The sequence below is a fragment of the Cygnus atratus genome, chromosome 2, assembly GCF_013377495.2.
Source record: "Cygnus atratus isolate AKBS03 ecotype Queensland, Australia chromosome 2, CAtr_DNAZoo_HiC_assembly, whole genome shotgun sequence".
Classification (NCBI taxonomy): Eukaryota; Metazoa; Chordata; class Aves; order Anseriformes; family Anatidae; genus Cygnus; species Cygnus atratus.
In genome coordinates, this window is record NC_066363.1 from 57,697,393 (window position 1) to 57,721,307 (window position 23,915).

Here is a 23,915-nt window from a genome sequence, read left to right on the forward strand (position 1 = left end):
GATCCTACCTTGGGAGAGTGAGCAATGGCTGCATGGCACGTAGCTGCCTGCCAGCTTAAACCACACCATCACCATCAGTACTGGATCACTGCCCCAGCTCCTGTTACTGGCTGCCCACAGGGCTGATGAAGAGATGCCCATGGGGCAATCACAACTTTGTATTTCCCAAAGTTTTTGTGCGCTTCTCTTCCCCTTCTTGTGGGCATGTCGAAGTGGAATACAGCTGCTGTAACAAACAGCAGAATACACAAAATAAGAAATCAAGTCTGCTTCTAGGTTGTCAGTTCACGGAGCTGCTTCAGTCTAGCAAGCACGTAACCTCACTGGCAGACCAGTTGTATTTGAAAAACAATGCGTCATCTGTCATACTCAGTGTTATGGACATAAAATGTAATCATTGCCACAGGTAGGAACTTGGACTCGGAGCTTTGATTTATTTATGTTATTTTTATGAAAATATGATAAATCGGGGCAAACATCTTCATAAGAAATCTGATGGCCAGATGAGAAACAATAATGGAAAAAAGGTGTGGAGACCAGAGTGGTTAAGATTTCTTTTGAAGAGACTTCTGGTTACGTTTTTCTGTCTGTCAAAATTGTTGATGGTTTAATTTGTAATTCTTTTCATGCCAACCTAATTTTCATTGATGACATGAAAATTTTATGATTCAAAAATTACATTTTTATTTTTATATGTGATTTTAAAGAGAATTTTTAAAATAAAACTTCAAAGCTCCTGTTAAAGTGAATAATTCCTGCCTCAACTTTATCTAGCGTTGATATTTTTATGTTCATGTAGCCACTGCAATCAGTTCTAACACAATCAGATAATTCTGGCTGCTGTGATTTGTTATTGGTATATTTTCTAGAGTTAATCTGAGGAGTCATAGAGGTGACACAGTCATGAAACCCCTCTACCATATCTGCTTGTGTAGTTACCACAAATGGCAGTGCAATGGCATGTGGGAAATTTTCAGAAAGCTTTCATGCAAGTGTAGCTTGAATGTGTGCTGCTTCATGAGTTGTAAAATGGAAATACTCTGCTGAACGTGCTTTCAGTTCAACACACACAAAAAAAAAAAGTAATTCCCAGGAATTATTTACTGTTTGCATATGAAAAGTGTCATTCAGAAACACGGCATCACAATGAGAGGTTCTAAATATATGTATATTTTTTCATCGAAAAAGGTAAACTATTCAACTCAGCCATGGAGGAGACAGAATCTGAATGATTAAAGGATCTTCTTGCAGAGAAAAATAATTGACACTTGCAATTTTTTGTTTGATATAGCTCTGCTCAGAAAAATAAAATAAAATCCTGTGATTATGTGTTGCTGAGAATCCTGTTTTATAATGCACACACCATAAATTCAAAGGAAATAAAAAGATTCTGGTAATGTCCATATCCAGTTCCCAGATCAGGGACTTGTCACCTGATTGGACAAATTTCTGATTAAAAACCTTTCATTAAGGGGTAATACTCTTTTCTGCACATAAGTTAACTGAAGGGGCTCTGTACATCGGGATAGACATTCTCTAAAAATCTAAATGTCCCCTTTTTTGTATAGTACCTCGTGTGTCCCAACAGTATGAGGATGTCCCCACTTCAAAGAAAAACAACTTTGTCTTGATAAAAGATTTTTGAGGGTAATCCAATGTATTTTCCTTAAGGGTACTGTACTCCCAGAGGCAAGTTCACAGTCTTAGCCTGAGGCTTGCTCTGTAGTCAGTGGAGATGGATTTCCAGAGGGCAGATCTGAGCCAAAGCTAGGCTTACTTGTCCTCTGGAAATGCCTCTCTGTTTCTACTGACTGTAGTAAGAGACTAAGATGATCTAAGATACAGAGTAGCAGAGAAGTGGAGCAACTTTTGCTTCTGATTCTTCTAGTAGAGAGACGGACATTCTAGTTATTCTGAGTATAATATTAAAAGACAGAAAAAGAGAGGAATTCACAGTTAGAAGTGATTTTTCTAAATCTTTACTGAATGTTAAAAAATATGTTTATAAGGACAGAAACCATAGAATAAGTACATCCTATGTTCCTACCCTTCATTCCTCCAGGTCACAAATTATTGGTCTCTAACTTTTGTGCATTGTCCTAGTAGCTGATATTTTCAGAGGAGAAATAACTTGTGAGGAAGGAGAAGGGAAATGGAGAATGAAGAAGTTGAGACAAAAATATCACAGACTCCAAGAGATATGGAAAGTGAGCAGTGGTAGAGGAAAAGATGAAAGAGCAAAATAGAACTGTGAAGTGATCAAATTAATTTGATCAAGTTAATTTGCTTTTCAAACATGAATATGCATAGGATGCATGATATGTGTGTGCACATAAGAAGGACAGAATCATAGGAAGTAAAGTCCATTACTTTCCAGAACTGTATAAGTTGTGCACAAATATTTTCAGAGAGAGAACCAGTTGTTGATGAAGGATCCCTAGTCTTGTTTGGCAACATATTACGTTGTTTAACCATCACTATTTGTTTTCTTTATAGCTAATTTAAATCTCACTTGCTGCAGCTTAAACATATTCCTTCTTGTTCTATTCATTGTGGAAAAAGAGAAGCAGGACATGCTTTTCGTCTTTACAAAAGCCTACTACGTATTTGAATAGTTATCATGCTAACTCTTAAGTGAACCTACCAGGGGTGGTGCCCCGCTAGACCTTCTCTTCACAAACAGAGAAGGACTGGTGGGAGATGTGGTGGTCGGAAACTGTCTTGGACAGAGTGACCACGAAATGGTAGAGTTCTCTATTCTTGGCGAGGCCAGGAAGGGGACCAGTAAAACTGCTGTCTTGGACTTCCGGAGGGCTGACTTTGAGCTGCTCAGGACGCTGGTTGGCCAAGTCCCTTGGAAGGCGGTTCTGAAGGGCAGAGGAGTCCAGGAAGGCTGGGCGCTCCTCAAGAAGGAAATCTTAACGGCACAGGAGCGGTCCGTCCCCACGTGCCCAAAGATGAGCCGGCGTGGAAGAAGACCGGCCTGGCTCAACAGAGAGTTGTGGCTTGTGCTTAGCAGAAAAAAGAGGGTTTATAATCTTTGGAAAAAAGGGCGGGCCACTGAGGAGGACTACAAGGATGTAGTGAGGCTGTGCAGGGAGAAAATTAGAAAGGCCAAAGCTCATCTGGAGCTCAACCTGGCTACTGCCGTTAAAGACAACAAAAAATCCTTTTACAAATATATCAACGCGAAACGGAGGACTAAGGAGAATCTCCATCCTTTACTGGATGCGAGGGGAAACCTAGTTACTAAGGATGAGGAAAAGGCTGAGGTGCTTAATGCCGCCTTTGCCTCAGTCTTTAGCGGCAATACCGGTTGTTCTCTGGATACCCAGTGCCCTGAGCTGGTGGAAGGGGATGGGGAGCAGGATGTGGCCTTCGCTATTCATGAGGAAATGGTTGGCGACCTGCTAAGGAGCTTGGATGTGCGCAAGTCGATGGGGCCGGATGGGATGCACCCGAGGGTACTGAAAGAACTGGCGGAGGAGCTGGCCGAGCTGCTTTCCATCATTTATCGGCAGTCCTGGCTATCGGGGGAGGTCCCAGTTGACTGGCGGCTAGCCAATGTGACGCCTATCTATAAGAAGGGCCGGAGGGCAGACCCGGGGAACTATAGGCCTGTCAGTTTGACCTCAGTGCCAGGAAAGCTCATGGAGCAGATTATCTTGAGGGTCATCACGCGGCACTTGCAGGGCAAGCAGGCGATCAGGCCCAGTCAGCATGGGTTTATGAAAGGCAGGTCCTGCTTGACGAACCTGATCTCCTTCTGTGACAAAGTGACGCGCTTGGTGGATGAGGGAAGGGCTGTGGATGTGGTTTACCTTGACCTCAGTAAGGCTTTTGACACCGTTCCCCACAACATTCTCCTCAAGAAACTGGCTGCTCGGGGCTTGGACTGGCGTACGCTTCGCTGGGTTAGAAACTGGCTGGATAGCTGGGCCCAGAGAGTTGTGGTGAATGGAGTCAAATCTGGTTGGAGGCTGGTCACAAGTGGTGTCCCCCAGGGCTCGGTACTGGGGCCGGTCCTCTTTAATATCTTTATCAATGATCTGGATGAGGGCGTCCAGTGCACCCTCAGTAAGTTTGCAGATGACACCAAGCTAAGTGCGTGTGTCGATCTGCTCGAGGGCAGGAAGGCTCTGCAGGAGGATCTGGATAGGCTGGACCGATGGGCTGAGGTCAACTGTATGAAGTTCAACAAGGCCAAGTGCCGGGTCCTGCACCTGGGGCGCAACAACCCCAAGCAGAGCTACAGGCTGGGAGATGAGTGGCTGGAAAGCTGCCTGGCAGAGAAGGACCTGGGAGTATTGGTTGATAGTCGGCTGAATATGAGCCAGCAGTGTGCTCAGGTGGCTAAGAAGGCCAACAGCATCCTGGCCTGTCTAAGAAGCAGTGTGGCCAGCAGGGCTAGGGAAGTGATTGTGCCCCTGTACTCGGCTCTGGTGAGGCCGCACCTCGAGTACTGTGTTCAGTTTTGGGCCCCTCGCTACAGGAAGAACATGGACGTGCTCGAGCGAGTCCAGAGAAGGGCGACCAAGCTGGTGAGGGGTCTGGAGAACAAGTCTTACGAGGAGCGGCTGAGGGAGCTGGGCTTGTTCAACCTGGAGAAGAGGAGGCTCAGGGGCGACCTTATCGCTCTCTACAGGTACCTTAAAGGAGGCTGTAGCGAGGTGGGGGTTGGTCTATTCTCCCATGTGTCTGGTGACAGGACGAGGGGGAATGGGTGAAAGTTGCGACAGGGGAGTTTTAGGTTGGATGTTAGGAAGTACTTCTTTACCGAAAGGGTTATTAAGCATTGGAACGGGCTGCCCAGGGAGGTGGTGGAGTCACCATCCCTGGAGGTCTTTAAAAGACATTTAGATGTAGAGTTAGCGATATGGTTTAGTGGAGTACTTAGTGTTAGGTCGGAGGTTGGACTCGATGATCTTGAGGTCTCTTCCAACCTAGAAATCTGTGTCTGTGTCTGTGTCTGTGTTCCTTTCTCTAGATTTTACAGCCTTCACTTATTCAGGTGTATTTCCTAGACTGCTGTTATGCCCAGCTGTTTTCTATCTTTCTCAAATAATATGCTCAGAACTGCCCAGAAAACTCCATTTGAGGCCATCTCAGTTTCTGAGTGATGTGAAAATATGTACTTATGCTGACTGGCAGCACTCTTGTTTGTATGTCCTGGGGTAACGCTTACCTTATTTGTAATAGAAGACCACTATTGATTAGTCTCTTTAAAATCTACTCTCATACCCAGATTTGTTTTCACAGTTCAGCATATCATTTCCTGTCTTTTATGTGTGAAATTGACTGTTCCTGGCCAACTGTATCTTGCACTTCTTGTTATGTGGTTGCCTTATTTTTTTCTGACTCTCATCCTAATAGTGTACTTGCAGTTATAGCCACCTTGAGCTGATCAGAAAATGTAATAGGCATTTTCTCTATTCCTGCTACCTCTGTAAATACTGACTGGGCCCAGGACAAGCCCCTCTAACACCACTTGACACTTACTTCAATAGTCAGCCGCCGTAATGACTCTCCAACAACCCATTTCCACACACTTGTCTGCCCACCTTTGAGTAGTTTCATCAGGAAGCAGTGATGCATCTTACGCAACTTTTTTCAGTATGCCCAGTTCAGCCTCAGCTTTCATTTTTGGCTGCACTTCATAATGAATGTTGGTATTTGTACAGCTGCCTTCTATCTTCCTGGCTGGCTGAATAAGGGTCTGATTATTTTCCAACAACTTTTGTAATTACCCTTGAAGAAGTAAATTGCTATCTGCTATGTACAGTACATCTGTCATTATGAAAACTGTTACTTTCTTCATAATATTTCCAAGTGGGCTTTAATTGGCAAGCTTTTGTAGCTTGGCAAAGATTTCATGAACTCTCTGTCTGTGCTCTGAAGAACAAAGAACAACTTTCAAAGGAAGAAAGACAAGGCTAACAAGTAGAGCTGCTACTCACTATAAAGGTGTCTCTCACTCGTAAAATGCTCAGGGTTTATGTTTTGTCTTTTTTAAAAGCTCTCTACTGCTGCATGACATTAGCAAAAATAGGGAAAACAGGCTTTTCTACCACACACTTTTCTCCCTGTCCTTTATTTGGTTAAAAAAGGAGGTGGAGAGCTCTCATAAGGCTACTTCATGTCCTTTCCTATATAAACTTTGTGTACCTTCAGAGTGTGTTGTTTGACATTGTTGGTTTGACTGGATGTTTCTGCTTGTGATGTTCAACGGCTGACTGCCTGCTCCTGCCTTGAAATAAAGTAACTTCTCTCAGAAAAAAAAATGTACTGAGAACAGCTTAGAAGAGAAATAACTGGAAGTGTATTAAAGCATAGATCTTTCAATAACACCTTATAACAAAGATTTGTTAGACAAGTATCCTGATTTAAAATCTTAAGTAGGTTTAAAAAGTACAGTTGAAGAAAATTATGGTCATATATACACAGCATTGTACATCATGAATAGTCTAATTAAAGGTCTTATTTGTCCATATACTAATCATAATGTGACAAGTCCTTACAGAACGCAACACCTTCCAATTTGATTCTCTGAAGTGCCTGATGTTAATTAAGCTTCTTAATTTTTTTTTTTAATGGGTAAACAGAGATAAGATTTGCCCAGAATTTTTATGTGGCTTAATGTGAGAACTACGGATAAAAAAACTCTAATGTTGTGATTGTTAATACCCAGCTAAATCCATCAGAGTACATTTCCTTTTCCTGAAGTGGTAGCTTTGCATTAATTTGCTTTTTAGTTTACTATAGCAGTAAAAGTGGTAAAAATAGATTATTTTTTGAAGTATGTGAGAGTCTTCCATTTTAGAGACCATTTAGGCATTGCTTATTTAGCAATCCATAATTTGCCATTTGCAACTATCTCCATTTACATTCTGCAACAGAATTAACGCTCTGTGTCAATGCGTGCTTGGGATTTAGGTGATTATGTTGGTGCAGGACTATAAGGGTGATCCTCAATCTGAGTCAGGTTTGAGAACAACAGAAAGTGGTAGAGAAAATATGATGCTGTAGGCACCAGCTCTTTGATAAGGTATACGTGAGGGATTCTGACTGCTCTTAAGTGAGTTCCAAAGTGACTTGTAAAGTCACTTTAGAAAAATGCAAGTTTATTGTCCCTCTTGACCAGGGACTTCAGATCAAATAACTTTATTCTACATGCAGTAAAACTAATTTTTACCTGATTTTTAGCTAATTCTTTTATTTGTTTCATTTGTTCCTTTGCATCCAATACCAAGTAGCAAAGTAACTGCATAGTGCTCCAGATGTGGCCTTATTTTAGTGCTAAATACAATAATGCATATGTGATTTATGGGTTTCAACGTTGTATTGGAAACTTTTCTATCTAGAACATTCATTAAGTGTGAGAGATCATTATTAGCTGAAGTTCAGCTGGTGCTTATCAATATTTTCAGCGCTCTCTGTTCTTGAATTCTGCAACAAGGGAGATATGTTTTGAAGGGAGGTAGTTGACTGGGGACTTGGTATAACCTATTTACATTGATATGGATGAGGAGGTTTGCCAGTTTCAACAAATAGCAAATTGTCTTATGATTTCATGCTCCCACTATTCTCTTGGTAACAGAGAACTCGACTCATGATTCTGATTGGAAGGCCTGCCAGCTATCTAAATGCAAAACAAAAGACTAGAACTACTTTCTTATGTTTCTTTAATTCCTGCAAATGTTGCAGATTTTTTCTCTATGCTTTTTGAGCAACACTTTCTTGACTTCCCTCCCTTGAAGCACTCACTTTAACTTCTTTCAAAAGTAATCACTCTTGAAACGTCACTTGCCCCATTTCTGCCTGCCATAGAATCTCCCTAGGCTTTGAAACCTAGGAAACCTAGTTTTGAAAACAATGGATAAGTAACTTTCTCTTTCTTTCTTTCTTTCTTTTTCTTTCTTTCTTTCTTCTTTCTTTCTTTCTTTCTTTCTTTCTTTCTTTCTCTCTTTCTCTTTCTCTTTCTCTTTCTCTTTCTCTTTCTCTTTCTCTTTCTCTTTCTCTTTCTCTTTCTCTTTCTCTTTCTCTTTCTTTCTTGTGATGGTGGTGTTTTGGTTTGTTTATTTGAATCATGTATATGCACAGACAAAGATATTTTTGAAACAGTGTTGATTTGTCTGTTCTTCTCCTTGGTGAGATGAAGGGAACTGTGATGCTTGCTGATGGAAGAGGTTATGCGTAGAGACCAGACACAAAGGATTAACAAAGGTAAAGTGGAGGGCTAACATATGTTTTTTACTTACACTAAACAGATTGGCATACTAAAGGTTACTCTCTATAGAAGCTATGAAATCATTTCAAATTATAAGTGTACAAGAGTATTAAAATTCCTCCTTCTCGACTGAGAGCAGAGGCTTAAACTTGGTCCTTCTATTTTTCAAGAAACTCTCAGCAAGTTATAGAAAATCCTTTCATAGATCCCTTCCCTTCCCTTCCCTTCCCTTCCCTTCCCTTCCCTTCCCTTCCCTTCCCTTCCCTTCCCTTCCCTTCCCTTCCCTTCCCTTCCCTTCCCTTCCCTTCCCTTCCCTTCCCTTCCCTTCCCTTCCCTTCCCTTCCCTTCCCTTCCCTTCCCTTCCCTTCCCTTCCCTTCCCTTCCCTTCCCTTCCCTTCCCTTCCCTTCCCTTCCCTTCCCTTCCCTTCCCCTCCCCTCCCCTCCCCTCCCCTCCCCTCCCCTCCCCTCCCCTCCCTTCCCTTCTCTCTACTTTTCTTTACTTTTCTTTCTGTTAGCATTTTGCCTAAAGCACTTAAAAATTCATCAATTCATTGGAGGACAGGCAAGAAGCTGGAGAGACACTACTAGGGTCTCCATCTGATAACCCTTGTAGGAGGTTTCAGCATTATTGCACTAGCCACCCCCTCTTGTGAATCAAATTTGGAGTGCAGGCTTAATTAAAGGGTCAAATTCTGTTTGGTTTCTGTTGAAAATTTAGGTTTGACTAAACTGAGCTTGTTTTAAATAATCACAGAGATTGGAATCTGGTTCAAGGTCTGCTCACTATAGAAAAGGGTATTAAAAGTTATTGGGTGGAGAATTAATACCTTCCCAATAGCCTTTGGCAGTGGCATTAGCATTCGTAAGTAAACATCAATAAAACTACAAATTTAGGCTCACTTTTCATCACTGTGTGGACACCACTTGCTGATGAGAAGTCACTGTGGAAATGAATAATAAGCAGGAACTGCCAAAATTTGTCTTCACTTGAATGGTGCCATGGTCCAATTTATACAGCTTCAGCAGTGGGAGACAAATGAGCAATGATCATTATTTATTCTGTCAGAAGCGATGGTGGTATGAATGGCTTTGTCCAAAATAATCAGAATATTGGCTAAAAGCCGAAGCAAAGAGCCATACATGGTGTTCTATGGATTTAGATAGTTGCATAGCTTCTGACTGTGAAAAAATCTGAAGTGAATGGATGGGATGGAGGGTGGAGAGGAAAAAAAATTTCTAATACTGTCTTTTGAGAAAACAAATAAATAGCTGTGAGATCAGGCTTGCTAGTGCATGTATCTTTAAAATACAAACAGTAATATCTTTCTATACAAGAGATATCTTTCTATACAAGAGACATCTTTCTATACTTATGGGGATCATACAGCACTTTAGAGACTTTTTTGTCTGTATGAATCAAACACACTACATTCCTAGACTGTGAATGGAATAACTGTCCCCAATCATGTCCTGTTCTTACCCCATTTCCAAGGTAGTGATTAAAGCACGAAAGATAATCTGGAGCATGAAATGGTTTAATCCAGGTTTATTATGGTTAGCTGCTTTTCTTTCTGACTTAACTGTTCACTTTATCTAATGGGTTTGATACTTGGAAGTTGTATTGAAGCTCCCCACTGGACAAGCAAAGACATAATTTCTGATCCTGCAGCGCTGCTAGCTACCTGACAGATGGTACTATGCAAGCCCTACATGCATTCTGAATTTTCTTCTCACTATAAGGCACCCAAAAGAAAAAGTAACACTATCCAGGCACTCTCAGTTGGAAGACTGGAAGTGAACACACTGAAATTTGAACTCCTTGCAAAGAACTACTCAAGCCCCATTGAACTGATCACTATTGCACTAGTTTATGTCAGTTTATGTGGACTCATTTGGAAGTTTGGTTTCTTTTTAACTATCCAAAAAGCTTACCAAAATAAGTATCACCTTTATTATATGGTAATCTAGTACAGGAGTTATTGATGCCCTAGTCTGACAGAGTTCTTTACTTTGTGAAGATAGGGAAGTCTTCCAGTAGGAGTGTTCTTCCCCCTGATTTAATTGGCATTATGAGGAAAGAATTCAGCTCCCCAAATCCTCCCCAAATCCAGTGGATTTCTGAATAACCTTGGAGCTTATACATTGCAGCCATCCATGATCTCCTTTCCATCACCAGAGCTCTATAGAGGATCTCAGTTTGGGCAACCATTTAGGAAAGGTTCTGAGCAATTTTGATCCAGCCTGAGGCACTACACATTAACCAGTCTTGTGAACCTTGGAACTAATGACGCCTGATTTCCTACTTCATTAAACTTACTGTTTAGTGAAGTTCTCATTACTACTGTTCATTTTTAAAGTTTGTTAGATTTGCTATGTCCATATCTCTACAGAGTTGCAGATGAAGTTACTGAAGGGAGCTGTGTTTCCAATGGAAAAGAAATAAAAGCAAATTATGAGCTATTTTCTTTGTTTTAAAAATCAAAGTCAACTGTAACAAGAGACAGACTTCACGAGCATCACACCCGCTGCATTGCAGAGATAATGTGAATGACAGCCATTGTGATATCACCTTGGGGAACAGCTCCAAACAGTCATTCTTTAACAGCTGTCTTATCTTCATGCTGTCTGATTTATACATTAATTAATTATATATGGCATAAATTGTAGCCCAGTAAAAATGGTTTGGGCTATTTTAGGACAGAGACCGTGATTTTTTGCAATCGCTAATAAAGGCTGCAGGCTTTGTGTCAGCCTGACAGTACAGACTCAGGACTTGTCTGGGTTTGCCTTGGCCTAAGCTGGTTGTAGCTTGGTTAATGCTTGCAGCTGGCCACCTCACTGGTACCTCACCTGGCTAGGCTTCAGCTCAGTGAATCCCTTGGAAAGCAAAGGACTGACAGACCCCCCAGTCCTTGTGCACGTAACAGAAGCGCTTTGGGTAGGTGAAGCTGTTGTGCAGCTTTCAAACTTTCGGTAGGATCTGCTGAAGATGAATGAGACTGGGGTGAGAAAATATGTCCTCTGAGCAAGGACCTCAGGATGCTAAGGATGTGTTTTAACTGTACCCATCCCTATATACTGGAGGAAGACTGAAATGGTCATCCTTAGGACCCAGAGGTACACCTAAACACTGAACATAACGCCAGAGAGCAGGACTGGTATTAGAATTTTATTTATTTATTTATTTGTATTAAAAAAATCCAACTGTACTATCAATGAAGCTTTTCTGTATTAATGAGATCATTTTGGATTATTGGATTGCCAAAACAGCAATTGGAGTAACAATGAATTCTTTGTTCAATAGATAGATAGTATTCAGCACAATGATAGTATGCCCATAACAAGATTTTGAATGTAAAGAAATAACCCCAAACTACATTCGGTGCATTATATTTTGCTGAATTAATATAGCTGCATTTGCACTTATGGTACCAAAATTGTAAGTTATGCTTCTTAACTGTACAAACACATCAAATACACTACAGTAAAATGACAAGTCTTGCAACATATCCCGTCTGTTAAAGTACTAAAGAAATTTTAATTGCTTCTAGTTAAAGTGTGTTCTAATCCTAATAAGCTGACACACCACAAAGCTTGGTGGCTTGCCCTCCAATTAGTGGAAGACAGACACTATCCATGTCAAGGGCAAATTGGCCTTTTCCTACTCCTCTGTATTCCTCATCAAAGCTTCAATTTACTAGGCCTCTCTGCCTTTCAAACCTGAACTCCATTCTCCCTTACTTGAGTCGAGTGCTGAAATCCTCAACTTGGGCAACTTGTGGGATGAGACTTGTAAACTCAGAAAAAAAAAAATCTTTCCCCCTATATTACGAAATTTAGAAAGTGAGGTGTCCCAAGTGGATTCTCCAGTGTCTCATAACATGACAGCCTAGATTTTCCTCCCTTCATCATGGCATTTCTTATGAGACTGGTAGAAATTTATCTGATTCTCTGTCAACAGTGGTGGAAACCGAGCTGCAAATTCAGCAATTACTAGGGATACTCAAATTCTCTTTCTCAATTTTCCACATTTTCACATACATACATCTTCATGATTCATTTCACAGAATCTTGCAAAGCATCTTTTCCTTTGCAAATCAGACTAAGAAGCCATTTTAAGATACCAAGAAATAGCACCGAGCTTGTTTCTTGTTTGGTTTCTTTCTGAATAATGATGGAGACTTTCTGAAGTGTTTTCATACAATTCTCTTCATTTGATTTGCTATTGAGTCCACATATTATGTTCTGATGGCAAGCTTGCATTCCTGTGTACAGGATGCTTTTAAATTATCACAGGCACTAAAGAATGTAATGACTTATTATGCTCTGTTGTCTGCCTTTTGGTAGTATATGCGTTATTTATTGTACTCATGGTATTTAATTCTTTCTCACATCTGCCATGCTTTCATTGCCTTAATGGTCAAAGTAAATATTTTACATTACAGTACAAGTGGTAAAACATATTCCATAGTCAGAATGAAGTAAATAACCCAACACTGGATCTTTACTGTCTAATTTTTACACAACTAAGATTTTTGTTGTTGTTGTTGTTGCTGTTTTGGTCTTAAATCTCAGGGCATCACTGTTCGAGTAAAATTCACCTCCAATTTAAAGCGGCCTAAGAGCCTTCTCCTTTTCCTTATAAAATATTCTTGTGTAACCAATTCCTCTATTTGGGGCATGCAAATCTCCTACATTATGAAATCAGTTTCTCTAATGATGCAGCTGGCATAAACAAAACCATAATTCACAGCCTGCAACAAAGTGAGAATTTTTTAACAGCCCCTCAACTTATTCTTTAAAGCAGTTCCAAGGTCATTGTACTATTGACAGATTTGCCCTAAACCAACAAACGTGTAGTAAAAGCCTGAGTACAACTATATGATGGAAATGAAGTGCAAGGGGATGGAAAGGAGGGAACCACACCCTTTATAACAGTATTAAAATTATATTGAACAGGACTCATATCCCAGATAACAGCTACTTAGGAAAGAATTTCTTCAGAAGTCTGCAACTTCCTTCTCCCCCAAAGAAGTTTAGCATTTTGGGGGAAACATCATTTGTGGTGTATAGCTTCAAATATAAAACAGATTTATTTGGCTTAGCATCTTAAGTAGGTGATATTTGCATGAGTATTCCCTTTTCTACTTTTTGCCAAGACAGAAAATAACATTAATCAGCTTTGTTAAAGTCACTCTGCTCCATTATTTCAGGTAGGAGGGCCCATGGGAAGACAAGGTTAGAACTCAACAGAAAGGAAGAAAAACTCAGGGAGCAGTAAGGAGGAAAAGAAAGGAAAGAAGGAAAAACATTAAAACCAGAGAAAATGAGAATAAAGGAATCAAACAAAGTATAGAGATCCTGATCAGCAGTGGTGTTCAGGTAAATGATTAATTTTAAGCCCTTTAAGGCTTTAAATGTTCATTTGCAAACTTTGATTTGCAAATGAACATGTGCTAATATCAACCTACAACTGAGTTCACCAAAATTTAACCATCCTTTGGTATTTTCCATTCCAAGGCTATCCAAGCCTGCTATTAGGCTTGGTTTCCCCTCCTGGTTTGTATACCACTTACCATTTCAGCTATACCGAGGGAGAGAACTCCCTCAAGCTCTGCTAGTAACTTTATCCAACTCTTTCTTTTACCAGCTTTGCTTTCAACCTCCTGTCTGTCCTTTACATTGGCAGGCAGAACCTTGGACTGTGAATAATAATGTTACTTCAGTGATCTTCTGTTATTATACCCTAAAACTGCATTGATATCTATTAAATCTCAGTTTGAATTTTCCTCACTGATATTTGGATATAATAGTGAGAGTCCTCTTAGCAATTTCCTTGATAGACTTAGAAGAGTCCTGCAGTGGATGTCTAGGCATAAATTGGCAGTGGTGGGGAGTAACTGAAGACTTGTGGTAAGCTTCGACAATGGTCAAATGATGAAAACAACTGAAATGACACTGAGCAATTGTTGTAGGTACTGTGAAATGATCGGCACAAGTTCTAAAAAGGGAGGAACGAAAGGCAGAGGCCCTGTAAGAGCAGAAATTTATTGTGTATTTCATCGCATGCACGGGCAGCCCAGCTGGATGTGGTAGTCTGTCTTAAAACACAGGAGCCAGATTTCCTGAGGTGAAGAGGTGTCAAAGGATGAACACAATCAACCAGAGCAACAGTCTAATAGGGAACTAATCTGCATTATAGGCACTTTGAAAATATGATCTTAAGTTTTAAGTAAATAGCTACCTGTTTCCTAATGAAGTAGGTAAAAACAAACAAACAAACAAAAAACAAAAACAAAACAAAACAAAACAAACAAAAACCACAAAAACACACACACACACAAAAAAGCACCTAACTAGGTGAGTCTATTGAATTCTGAATACATTTTCTAGAAATTACTTTTGTACATTTGTACATACTGTACCATTTTTTGTGCATGGAGAAGCTTAATGAACAGAAATACTTTTTAATTTTAGACATTTTTAAGCTAGTGTTATGTGTGTGATGCTGTTGCACTTTCTTAGACTGCACATATTATTTATTAACATACTTAAGGTAGATGTAGAACCACAGATAACAAAACTGATGCTAGTATTTTGAATTTGATGTGCATACCACTTTAAAATTAAGCTCATTAAAGATAATAGAATGATCCATCGGTAGGCCTTCAGCTGCAGACCTAGAGGTGACAGGCCATTTGGTGAACAATTTACTGAGTGTCTCACTCCCCCCTCCTTCTTAACCATGGGCATTGGAAGTTCATTCTATTAACCTTAATAGGTTTGCTCTCAAAGTGTTTTACTCTGAAGATTTAAACGTGAACTCTATCATATGTCAGCCTGCAGCTAACCTAAGCAACTAAACTAAAAGAAGATGCAATATATTTATCTATGTACATATTTGGTATGTATGCCCTGTATCTGCAGGTCCTAATACCAGAAATAACATTTAATGCACACGGAGAAAGGATGTACATGATGCTCTTCGCTGTAGGTGTTTCATTGTTCCATAGGGTCTCTCAGGAATTTTTCTTCCTCTCAATTAAAGACGCATTAACAGCAGGCATCCCACTCCAGCTAGCAAGTGCCTTTGCATGCACTTGCTGAAAAAGGTTGTGCAAGTGTGAGAAGCTTGTTTTCCTCACGTAACAACTCCAGCAGATGTGTCTGAGGGCTGCCCTCTCCCCAGCAGGGCGTTCTTCTCTCTCTCCCTGGGACCCTTAAACAGAATTAGTAGGCAAGTCATAACAGCTTTAGCATTTCAGTTGAGGGCAAGCTTAGGCAGCTTTGCTCAGACTAATGGGATGGAATAGCAGCCATCATCTTTTCTCTATTACTGCCTTTTAAACTGCTCATCTTAGCATCGGCACCACTTTTATGGAACCTAACAAAGCCACTGAAGCGGCTGGGAGCCTTCCATCATTTCCATCCCAGAGATCCCTCAGAGTGGTTCCCCCTCGCAATGATGCTCTCCCTGACCAACATAGCTCCTTGCAGGACTCAACATTTCTTCCCTTATTTTGATGACTTAAAGCAGTGGCTCGAACAGGTAAACACAACTGTAAATGTCAGCCATCAGTGGCCCCACTTTTCATCATCTTGTCAGTCATCACCACAGACAACACTTCATGGGCCTTGGCCAAACTTAGCCCAGCCAAGACAGAAACAACATGAATGATTTGTGAGGAACTAGCCCTGTTCTTATTCACCTTCTGATCTTCACAGCTTTAGGTTCATGCTGACCTCCCTGCAGGCAACGGTTTCCTCTCTGCAGCTTCAGAAGACCACCTCCTTCCTTGGGAGAGGGGTGAGAATCAAATAGACCGTCATGAGAAACTATTGCAACTTATTTTCTCTTACTCTGAATGCAGTTGCACATGCCAGAGAAGCAGGAAAGTATTCATCACACTTCATCACCCCATGCCATCCCATTTGCATTTCTCACATCAGGTCCATATGCATGCCATTGATTTTCTAGATGCTGCCTCATTGTGTCACCTACTGAGAGCTATGCTTGCAGGAGTAGTGCAGGTCCCAAGAGTCAGGGGAAAGATACTGAGAATGAAAAACACATGCATTTTTGCGTGCTGTGGAATGCAATTATATAAGAAATTAGAATTTGCTGAAGACACGGTCCTGAGAAGAAAACGCAGCATGATTCTCCACATTGACTCTCCTACTCTGAGAAGACAAATTACTTTAGAGCAAGAGTTGCTGTATGTGCCAGACAAAACAATACATTCCCTCCCATCAGAAAACAGTGCAGCATTTCTCTGGATTGGTCTTATTTTTTAAGTCTTGTTGTGCTGTCAGGACATGTACTGGGTCTGGTTGGGGTGGCATTGACTTTCCCCACAGCAGCCAGTATCGTGCTGTGCTCCGCACTTGTAGCTAGCACAGCCCTGATATCACACCAATGTTCTGTCTGTTGCTGAGCTGTTGCTGTGCTGGCACAGCATCAGGACTCCCTCTAACCATCCCTAAAGGCCACCGGGCTGGGGGTGGGCAAGAGGTGGGAAGGGGACATCACCAGGGCAGCTGACCTAAACCGCCCCAAGGGATGTTCCATGCCATGTGGTGTCACACTCAGCAATAAAAGGTGGGGAAGGGGAAGGAGGGGGGAACAAGAGGGGGCCTCTTGTTATGAAAACATCTCTCCTCCTGAACAACCACTATGCACATTTAGGTCCTGCTTCCCAAAATGTGGCTGAACATTGCATATGGGAAATAGAAAATAATTGTTAAATGGCCTCTTCAGTTTTTGTTTTCTCTAATTAAATTGTCCTTATCTTAACTCATGAGCCTTTTTTTTTTTTTTCATCATTTTTTCTCCCCCTGTTCTTTTGAGGAGAGCGGTGTGGAGTCCAGCTAGCTATCAGTGTGAAACCACCACAGGACATCACACTGAAGGCCTTTCAGAAACTCCTGGCTGGGTTGGTCAAGCAGCTTGCCTAACAGCTCAGCAAACTGTGTAGCCTCCAGCCTCCAAGAAGCCAAGAATATAGTCTTATCTACCAGATTGCATAGTTCCTGCTTACTGTTGTCCACAGTGACTTGATAGCAGCTGATGTGATGAGAATTCCTTATTTCTAAAAGTTATCACTTCAATACACAATTATCTTTCCAAAGTTTACCTTCCATCTGACAGAACATTGCTCATGTTCTTAATGAATATTCTCAATTTTTATAAAACTGATTGATAAACAAAAGCTATTCTATCTGTTCACTAGTAACACAGGTTATCTTGTATTTATCTGTTGATCTCAGGTTGATTGGGTATACTTCACTGATGCCACTATACAGATGAAAAAACAAAGGCATAGTATGCTCCAAAACAGATTATAAAAGTTATGTTAGTTGCTCAGTCAGTATATAAATTTCAGGATATAGATCCATGTGGTTTGATTCTGTCTACAAGTGTCTGTAGTAGCGCACGGATTAAAACTCGGGTCTACTGTTCTCAATGTTCTGCCTGGTGAGTCACATAATTATGATACCACAATTTTCTTCTGCTTTACTGTATGACCTAAAATAATCCAGAAGGTTGATCTCCAGCCTGCTCTGCATCACATAGAAACAGACTACACTTTATACATATATACATATATATTTACTGTATTCTGATCTCTTAAGGACTTGAAGGAAAAAAAAAGAAAAAAAAAAAGTGAAGTTGGCCCTAATAATTGTTCCAGTAGCTGGACTCGAAGAGTGTATGTGTTAGATTTGGTCTGGCCATATATGCTGGTGACTCTTTGCATATCTTTTTTTTTTCTTTTTCTTTTTTTCTCCTCAGTGATCATACCGTTCAAATTGGTGTTTGAGTTTTAAGCAGGTTGTGGGGACTTAAATTGGTGGCACAGGAGAAATGCAAGGATATAATGTCTATAATAAAGCATCCCATTTATCTACTGATGCCTGCATTTTTTGAATTATAAAGCACTTAGGGATGTTCAGACAATCAGATAGTTGAGCTAGCTAAACATCCTCAGCCTTATTATTCTGCATAAATACTGGAATGGGTACCAGAATAAACTGTCCCAGCCTGCTAGTTTTAACTTTGGGTTAATTTTAATCTAAAGTTAAGCTGTGGAAGGAAGGAGAAAAGATTCCTAATGTTTACACATTGCACAAATCCTGATTGCCAACCTTGTACAAACTATTCTGGGTTAGCAATGAAGTTGGAATAGCAGGAGGAATACCAACAGAAATGCTTCCTACTTACAAGTAGCTCTTTTCATACATCACCAAGAGAAACTTCTGAAGGTACCTGGGTAGTTTTGATTCCACATACTTTCAAATGAAAAGGCTGCTGATACCTGTTGCCAGTTAGTGAAATCTGCCATCATTTTTGAACAGTGCCCAAAGTATTTTCATGCCGAGCATAGAGATATGATTCCTACTCTGACAAAGGATGGCTGAAGGGAAGGGACAAAAACCAGAGCATTAAATGGTGATGTCTGGCATTATCAGACCACTATGACTTTAGTATGGGGAGGGGCTTTATGTCATTAATGCTGGAGACAGATTCTCTCATTTTATTGAACAAAGTCCTTTAATACCTCTAGAGCTTCCAGCCTCAACACTAGATTGGGCTGCTTGAAAGGAGGAAAGAAAATTCTGAAAGCAATTAATGCTACTGTAAGTTAGCCTGGGCCATATATCAGAACTGGGATACAAAGAGAATGATCATTCTGAAGAAGCACAGCAAACCTTGTAGGCTTTAGCCCTGTTGTATACATCCCATTTAAATCCCCCTGCAATTAATGTTGAATACCCTCTACTTTCCTTGCTAAGTCTCAGGAGATGTTCTGAGTAAATAAAAGCTACCACCCTCCTATGCGCCCTTTAACTCTTCCCATCTGAGCAGTTTTAGTCATGCTGAAGTGCAGTGCTAGACATGTCATAAGCATGCTTTATAAAAGCTGGCCAACCTACTGCTTCTCTGAATAACTTTCTTAAAGAAGATGAAGCTATCCAGAGCCTGATAAGAATAATGTATACATATATATTTATACATGTTTTGTGTATATACAAATGCAATACTATATATATAAATAAAACATATAAAAATACATACATAAACTGCAGTTTCTCAATATAGGGAGCAATCATTCAGTCAGTACAAAAATAAGAGAAAATACATCAGGTGAGAGCCCTGACTGGCTGGCTAGTTACTAAAGGAGGTTTAAAAGGTCTGAACACTTCCTCAACCTTTCCTGCCAATCATTCAGAAACTTCCTCTGTCAAACAGCCTCATCTGTCACTCAGGAACTTCATCTGCTTGTCTGTTTATTTTTGCACTTAGGGTTGAGGTCACTTACCATCCCTTTAAGTAATCAGAGGAGACAGCAGTAATCAAAAGCACAAGATCAGTACTTCTGGGTTGTCTTTCTTGCATAGCCTATCTGTATATTCTTCTGCAAACATTGCAAAGCAAAGTAAGCATATACAAAGATACAAAGAGAGGAAAAGAACAGGGGAGAAGGATTTTTATTTTTTATCTATTTTGAGATCCAGCTAGAAAAGAGGAAAGAAATATTGCTGAATCTTATATGCTACCTGGAAAAACGGGTGTAACATTTTTTTTTTACCAGGGAATTTCCCATGCATGACAGGAAAAACTGATGCTAGTTCATTAAATAGTAACCTTTCTCAGGAAAATTAAACTGATACCACAGCACAGAGTGAAAGTGCAAAAGGCAGATGAAAGTGTGTATTTTTCAACAATGTAAATCAGCCTCCTGATGGTTTGTTGTTCTTGAGGGATTTTCTGCAAAAGAAAATGCCAGGCTGGGTGGAGCTATTCATTTTGCTTATTTGAAACTTCCTACACTTTATATGATTGTTAGGCTCTGCTGAAAAGTATTAAATAGTGGTCAGGTTCTGCCTTAGAGATCTGTGCAATTTAGCACTGACAGAAGCTATTCCTGTACAGTTGACTCTTAGAAAGAGCTTTGTACTGTGGATGAGAGATTCATACCTTAAAGAAAGGGCACTGAAAGAAAGCCAGAGTTATCAAGAAAAGGGACGAGCATCTGACATGTTTGCCCCTTGCCTACTTGCACAGTAGGCAGGCATTTTGCCTTGCCTTACAGACTGTTGAACATTTTGAAAGGATTTCAAGGATCCCAGTACCAGCCTGCTCTCTCAAGACTGATTTCTCCTTGTAATGCTATTGTTGTTATGAATCATGCATTACTGTGATTAGCAGAGAGAGGTGCGATTACTTTTTTTGCAGTAGCTGGCAAAGGATTGCCTGGAACACCTAGGCCTGATAGAGCAGAAAAAGAATCTCATCAGATATGAAGAGAGCAGAGAGATTGAAATTGCTAAAATTTCCATTAAAAAAAAATGTTGAAAGAGCGCAAAGGAGAACATGAGATAGAAGCCTTGTAACTGAACACTACCAGAAATGGACCCAACTAGGACGGACCTTCACTCTCAGCAAGTACGGCTGTCCTCACGCATAAGAAGCCACTGCCACTTATCAGCAACTACTTGTATTAGAAACAAATAACAAAACAGAACAAATTAAAAAAAAAAAAAAAGAAAACATTTATAGAAAGACTGAGAAAATAGAAAAATAAGCTATATTGGAGAAGGTTTAATAATTTTACCTAGTGGTGGGAAAACACTTGGCAAAATTGAAGGAGGTTTTCCTTCTCGTTTTTTAACGAGCAGAAGAGGAGACAGTTAATTAAGAGGGTGAGAGCATGGGCTATCTGCATGGTGGTCCTCATGTGGCTAGCTTCCTGGGAGAGAAAGCGCAAGTTTCTTCTTCCTTATGCTGATTGTTCTTAACCTGTTTAAAGAAAGATGCTGAGATGATGTCAAAGTTCTGTTCAATATCCTGTGAAATACAAGTTCTCAGTGTGGGGGGAAGAAAACTTTCACATGAGACAAAAGTAAAATATTTTCAAATTCTATAGTGTAAGCAGTGATAATCTTGACATCCTTTTATCTTTTCCTCGTGTTTCCCAGTAACTTCTCATTTCTCTCATTGCCAAGACATGAATGTTTCCAAAACTTCTGAATTGCTTATGATATTTGTGGTCTAAAATTGCTTGTAATCTCATAGGTGGAGGCCAGCTTATTTGAAAGAGCCAAAGCAAAGGCTTAGTGCTTGCACTGTTCAGATCAAACATGCACCTATCATGTAGCATAAACACGGCCCAGCCCTATCCAAACACTAAAGTTACTGCAATCCTGTTGATTTGGCTGTGAATCTCAGACTAACAGTGTGGACTGTGTATGGGGATGACATGTTGGTCACGCATTCCTCCCGTTAGACTGGAAACCTCAACTGTGTGCTGCCTTTTTCCAGACATCTCTCAAACCAGTCCTCATCCTCCTGTCTTATCCTACCCCCCAAGTGCCTCAAATAGAGGGCACGATGGAGAAAGCGACCTGGTGGCTCCTGTGAGGGACTCAGGGGAATGGCCACTGCAGAACCTCTCGGGTATTCGAATGCTGTTTCGTAGGGGGGGGGCGGGGCGCAAACAAACCGGCGAACTGCAGGACAGGGAACCATCGGTGCCAGCCAGGAGCCATGAGCTATGCTCCTTTGCTGCCCTCTGCTGCAGGGCCCAGCATAATTCCCCTGAACTGGCGAAGTAGCTGGAGTTTGAGACGAAAGCCGGGGCTGCCAGCCGAGGAACCTGGGGAGAGCTTGGAGACAGCAAAGGGGAGGTGGAAGATGATCTCGATGCCCTGTACCATGAGAAATGGTATTTGTTAAAGATAAAAGTCCGTCGTGGAAATCAAGGCAGGGATACCAGCAAAATCGAACACTATTCTGGAAGGTGGAAACACATTAGTCACATTCTGGGGGCCTCAAATTGGGACCTTCACGCTCCTTGCACAAGCTTGAATTTAATGAGCGTTACGTAATTTAGGCCTGAAGATGACTTATTTTCTAGTTAAAAGTCTGTAAGCAGCTAGAAATTATCTCTATAACAAGTTTTGTGTCTATATTACAACAAAATAATTTAAATTCAGACTTAAACTGTGACTGTAAATGTCACACTATTCTGCTAAGGGCTTGGGAACTAGGAACAAAAGATAAATACGGAAAACAAATACACTCTATGCTATTTTCACTGTTCAGACTTTGTGCAGGGAGAAGACGGCTAAGCTAGTACCTGAAAAACAGCAATAAAGCCATATTATTATTATTGCAGCCAGTTTGTAAGCCTCCAAAGCGACACTCTCCTGGATTCCTGATGCAGAAGCTGGCTGGCAGCAGCATATGGGCTGCACACACGATGCTGAGCTCTCACTGCAGCTGAGGTTCAGAGCTGCAATTTTATATATATATATATATATATATATTTCAGTTTCCACGGTTTACTCTACCGGGCTGAAATGTATTAAGGACTATTCTTTCGACTGAACTATTCATTACAGGATCTGAAACCAGAATACTTTTAGCAGGGACTGCAAATGTTTTCTTTCAAATGACGGCGCCCATCACTCTCTGCCCTGTGTAACCCCTCTCTGTACTAGATAAAGCTTAATAAAAATGAAGTCTCTGCGGCTGCATTTACAGAAAACGGGGGGCAAAAAGCCCAACGCCACACAGCCCCTCATGTCGGGACCGCTCTTTCTCTCTCCTGGAGGGGGTCAGAACGGGGTTTTTCAGCTGCTGGAAGCCTCTCGGGGACGGCAAGGGAGCCTCGCAGAGCAAATCCCGGTTGCCCACAGACCCCATAAACCCCACACACCCTAGAGCACCCAGAGGCCCCAATGGCGGCCGCTGGCCGCCCCGCCTTCCCGGCGCCGAACCAACCGCCGGGTGGCAGATGGCGGCTGAGGGCCTCCCCGCCCCGGCCGTGCCTGCGGGAGAAGCCGCTCCCCGAGCCTCGGAGGGGGCGCCATGGAGTGTGTGTTCACGCCGCTGGACTGCCTCCTGCCCGCCGGTATGGTACCGATACCGAGCCCGGCCGGCACCCCACCGCCGGAGCGGGGCGCCGAGGCCCCGCCATGCCGCCGAGGCCCGCCCCACGGCCGCGGCGCCGCCATTCCACCCCCCGCCGGCCCGAGCTGGGCTTAAAGCAAATTTGTCGCTCTGCGAGTTCAGCGGGGCTGCTTTGCTATCTAATTACACCCTTGTAAACAGGCTGTCTGCATTGGTACTGTACTATGAAGTGATTTTAAAGCTGCTGAAGGGTATTGTGGCACGGTAGCTGGCTTCTGGTCTGATGTTGCTCGTCCCTGCTCTGTGCTGGTACAGAAACTGAAGCTGCCATGTGGGGGTATGGGTTATTTGCTACTAAGCTCTGAAGTAAAGGAAGTCTTTAACAGAATGTATGCTTTTAGTGATTCAGTACGCTTTTACAACCAGCAGCTTAGCAGAGTGCATGTTTAAACACTTTCCATCTTTTTAATTGTGCTTTGCTCTAATGTTTAAAGGCTTCTTCAAGGGCATGTTCAAAGTTAGTAGCAGGTGAATTAGTAACAGGTAAAGCTGTACTCAAATTCCTGCTGGAAACATGGATTTAACTTGCCGTGCCTGTGTGTTTTTGAGATGTGTGATTGCTTGGGGTAGAAAGGGAACAGGCACGGAGCAGAGATTTCAGAGGGCTACCTTTGATTCAGTGCAGTGTGATGTTGTCTTGTGTGAAATGAGGATTAACTGCTTAATAAAAGATAGTAAGGTTGAGACAAAAATAATATGTTAAGAATTTAT

The 23,915-nt window shown here is 41.3% G+C and overlaps 1 protein-coding gene across 14 annotated transcripts in view; it reads left to right on the plus strand.

Moving 5' to 3' along the window:
- Positions 1 to 23,024: 23,024 nt before the first annotated feature.
- The window catches only part of TPK1 (thiamin pyrophosphokinase 1), a 322,063-nt gene continuing 321,172 nt past the window's right edge, over positions 23,025 to 23,915 (plus strand). For 4 of the 14 annotated variants that reach the window (XM_035552546.2, XM_050709121.1, XM_035552547.2 and 1 more), the window contains exon 1: positions 23,025 to 23,145. In XM_035552546.2, coding sequence (XP_035408439.1) covers positions 23,103 to 23,145 — 43 coding nt within the window. In that variant the 5' untranslated portion in view covers positions 23,025 to 23,102. Of the gene's footprint in view, positions 23,146 to 23,403; positions 23,482 to 23,915 lie in introns of those variants that run through there. The other 10 variants (XM_050709113.1, XM_050709119.1, XM_050709112.1 and 7 more) reach the window with 6 other exon arrangements.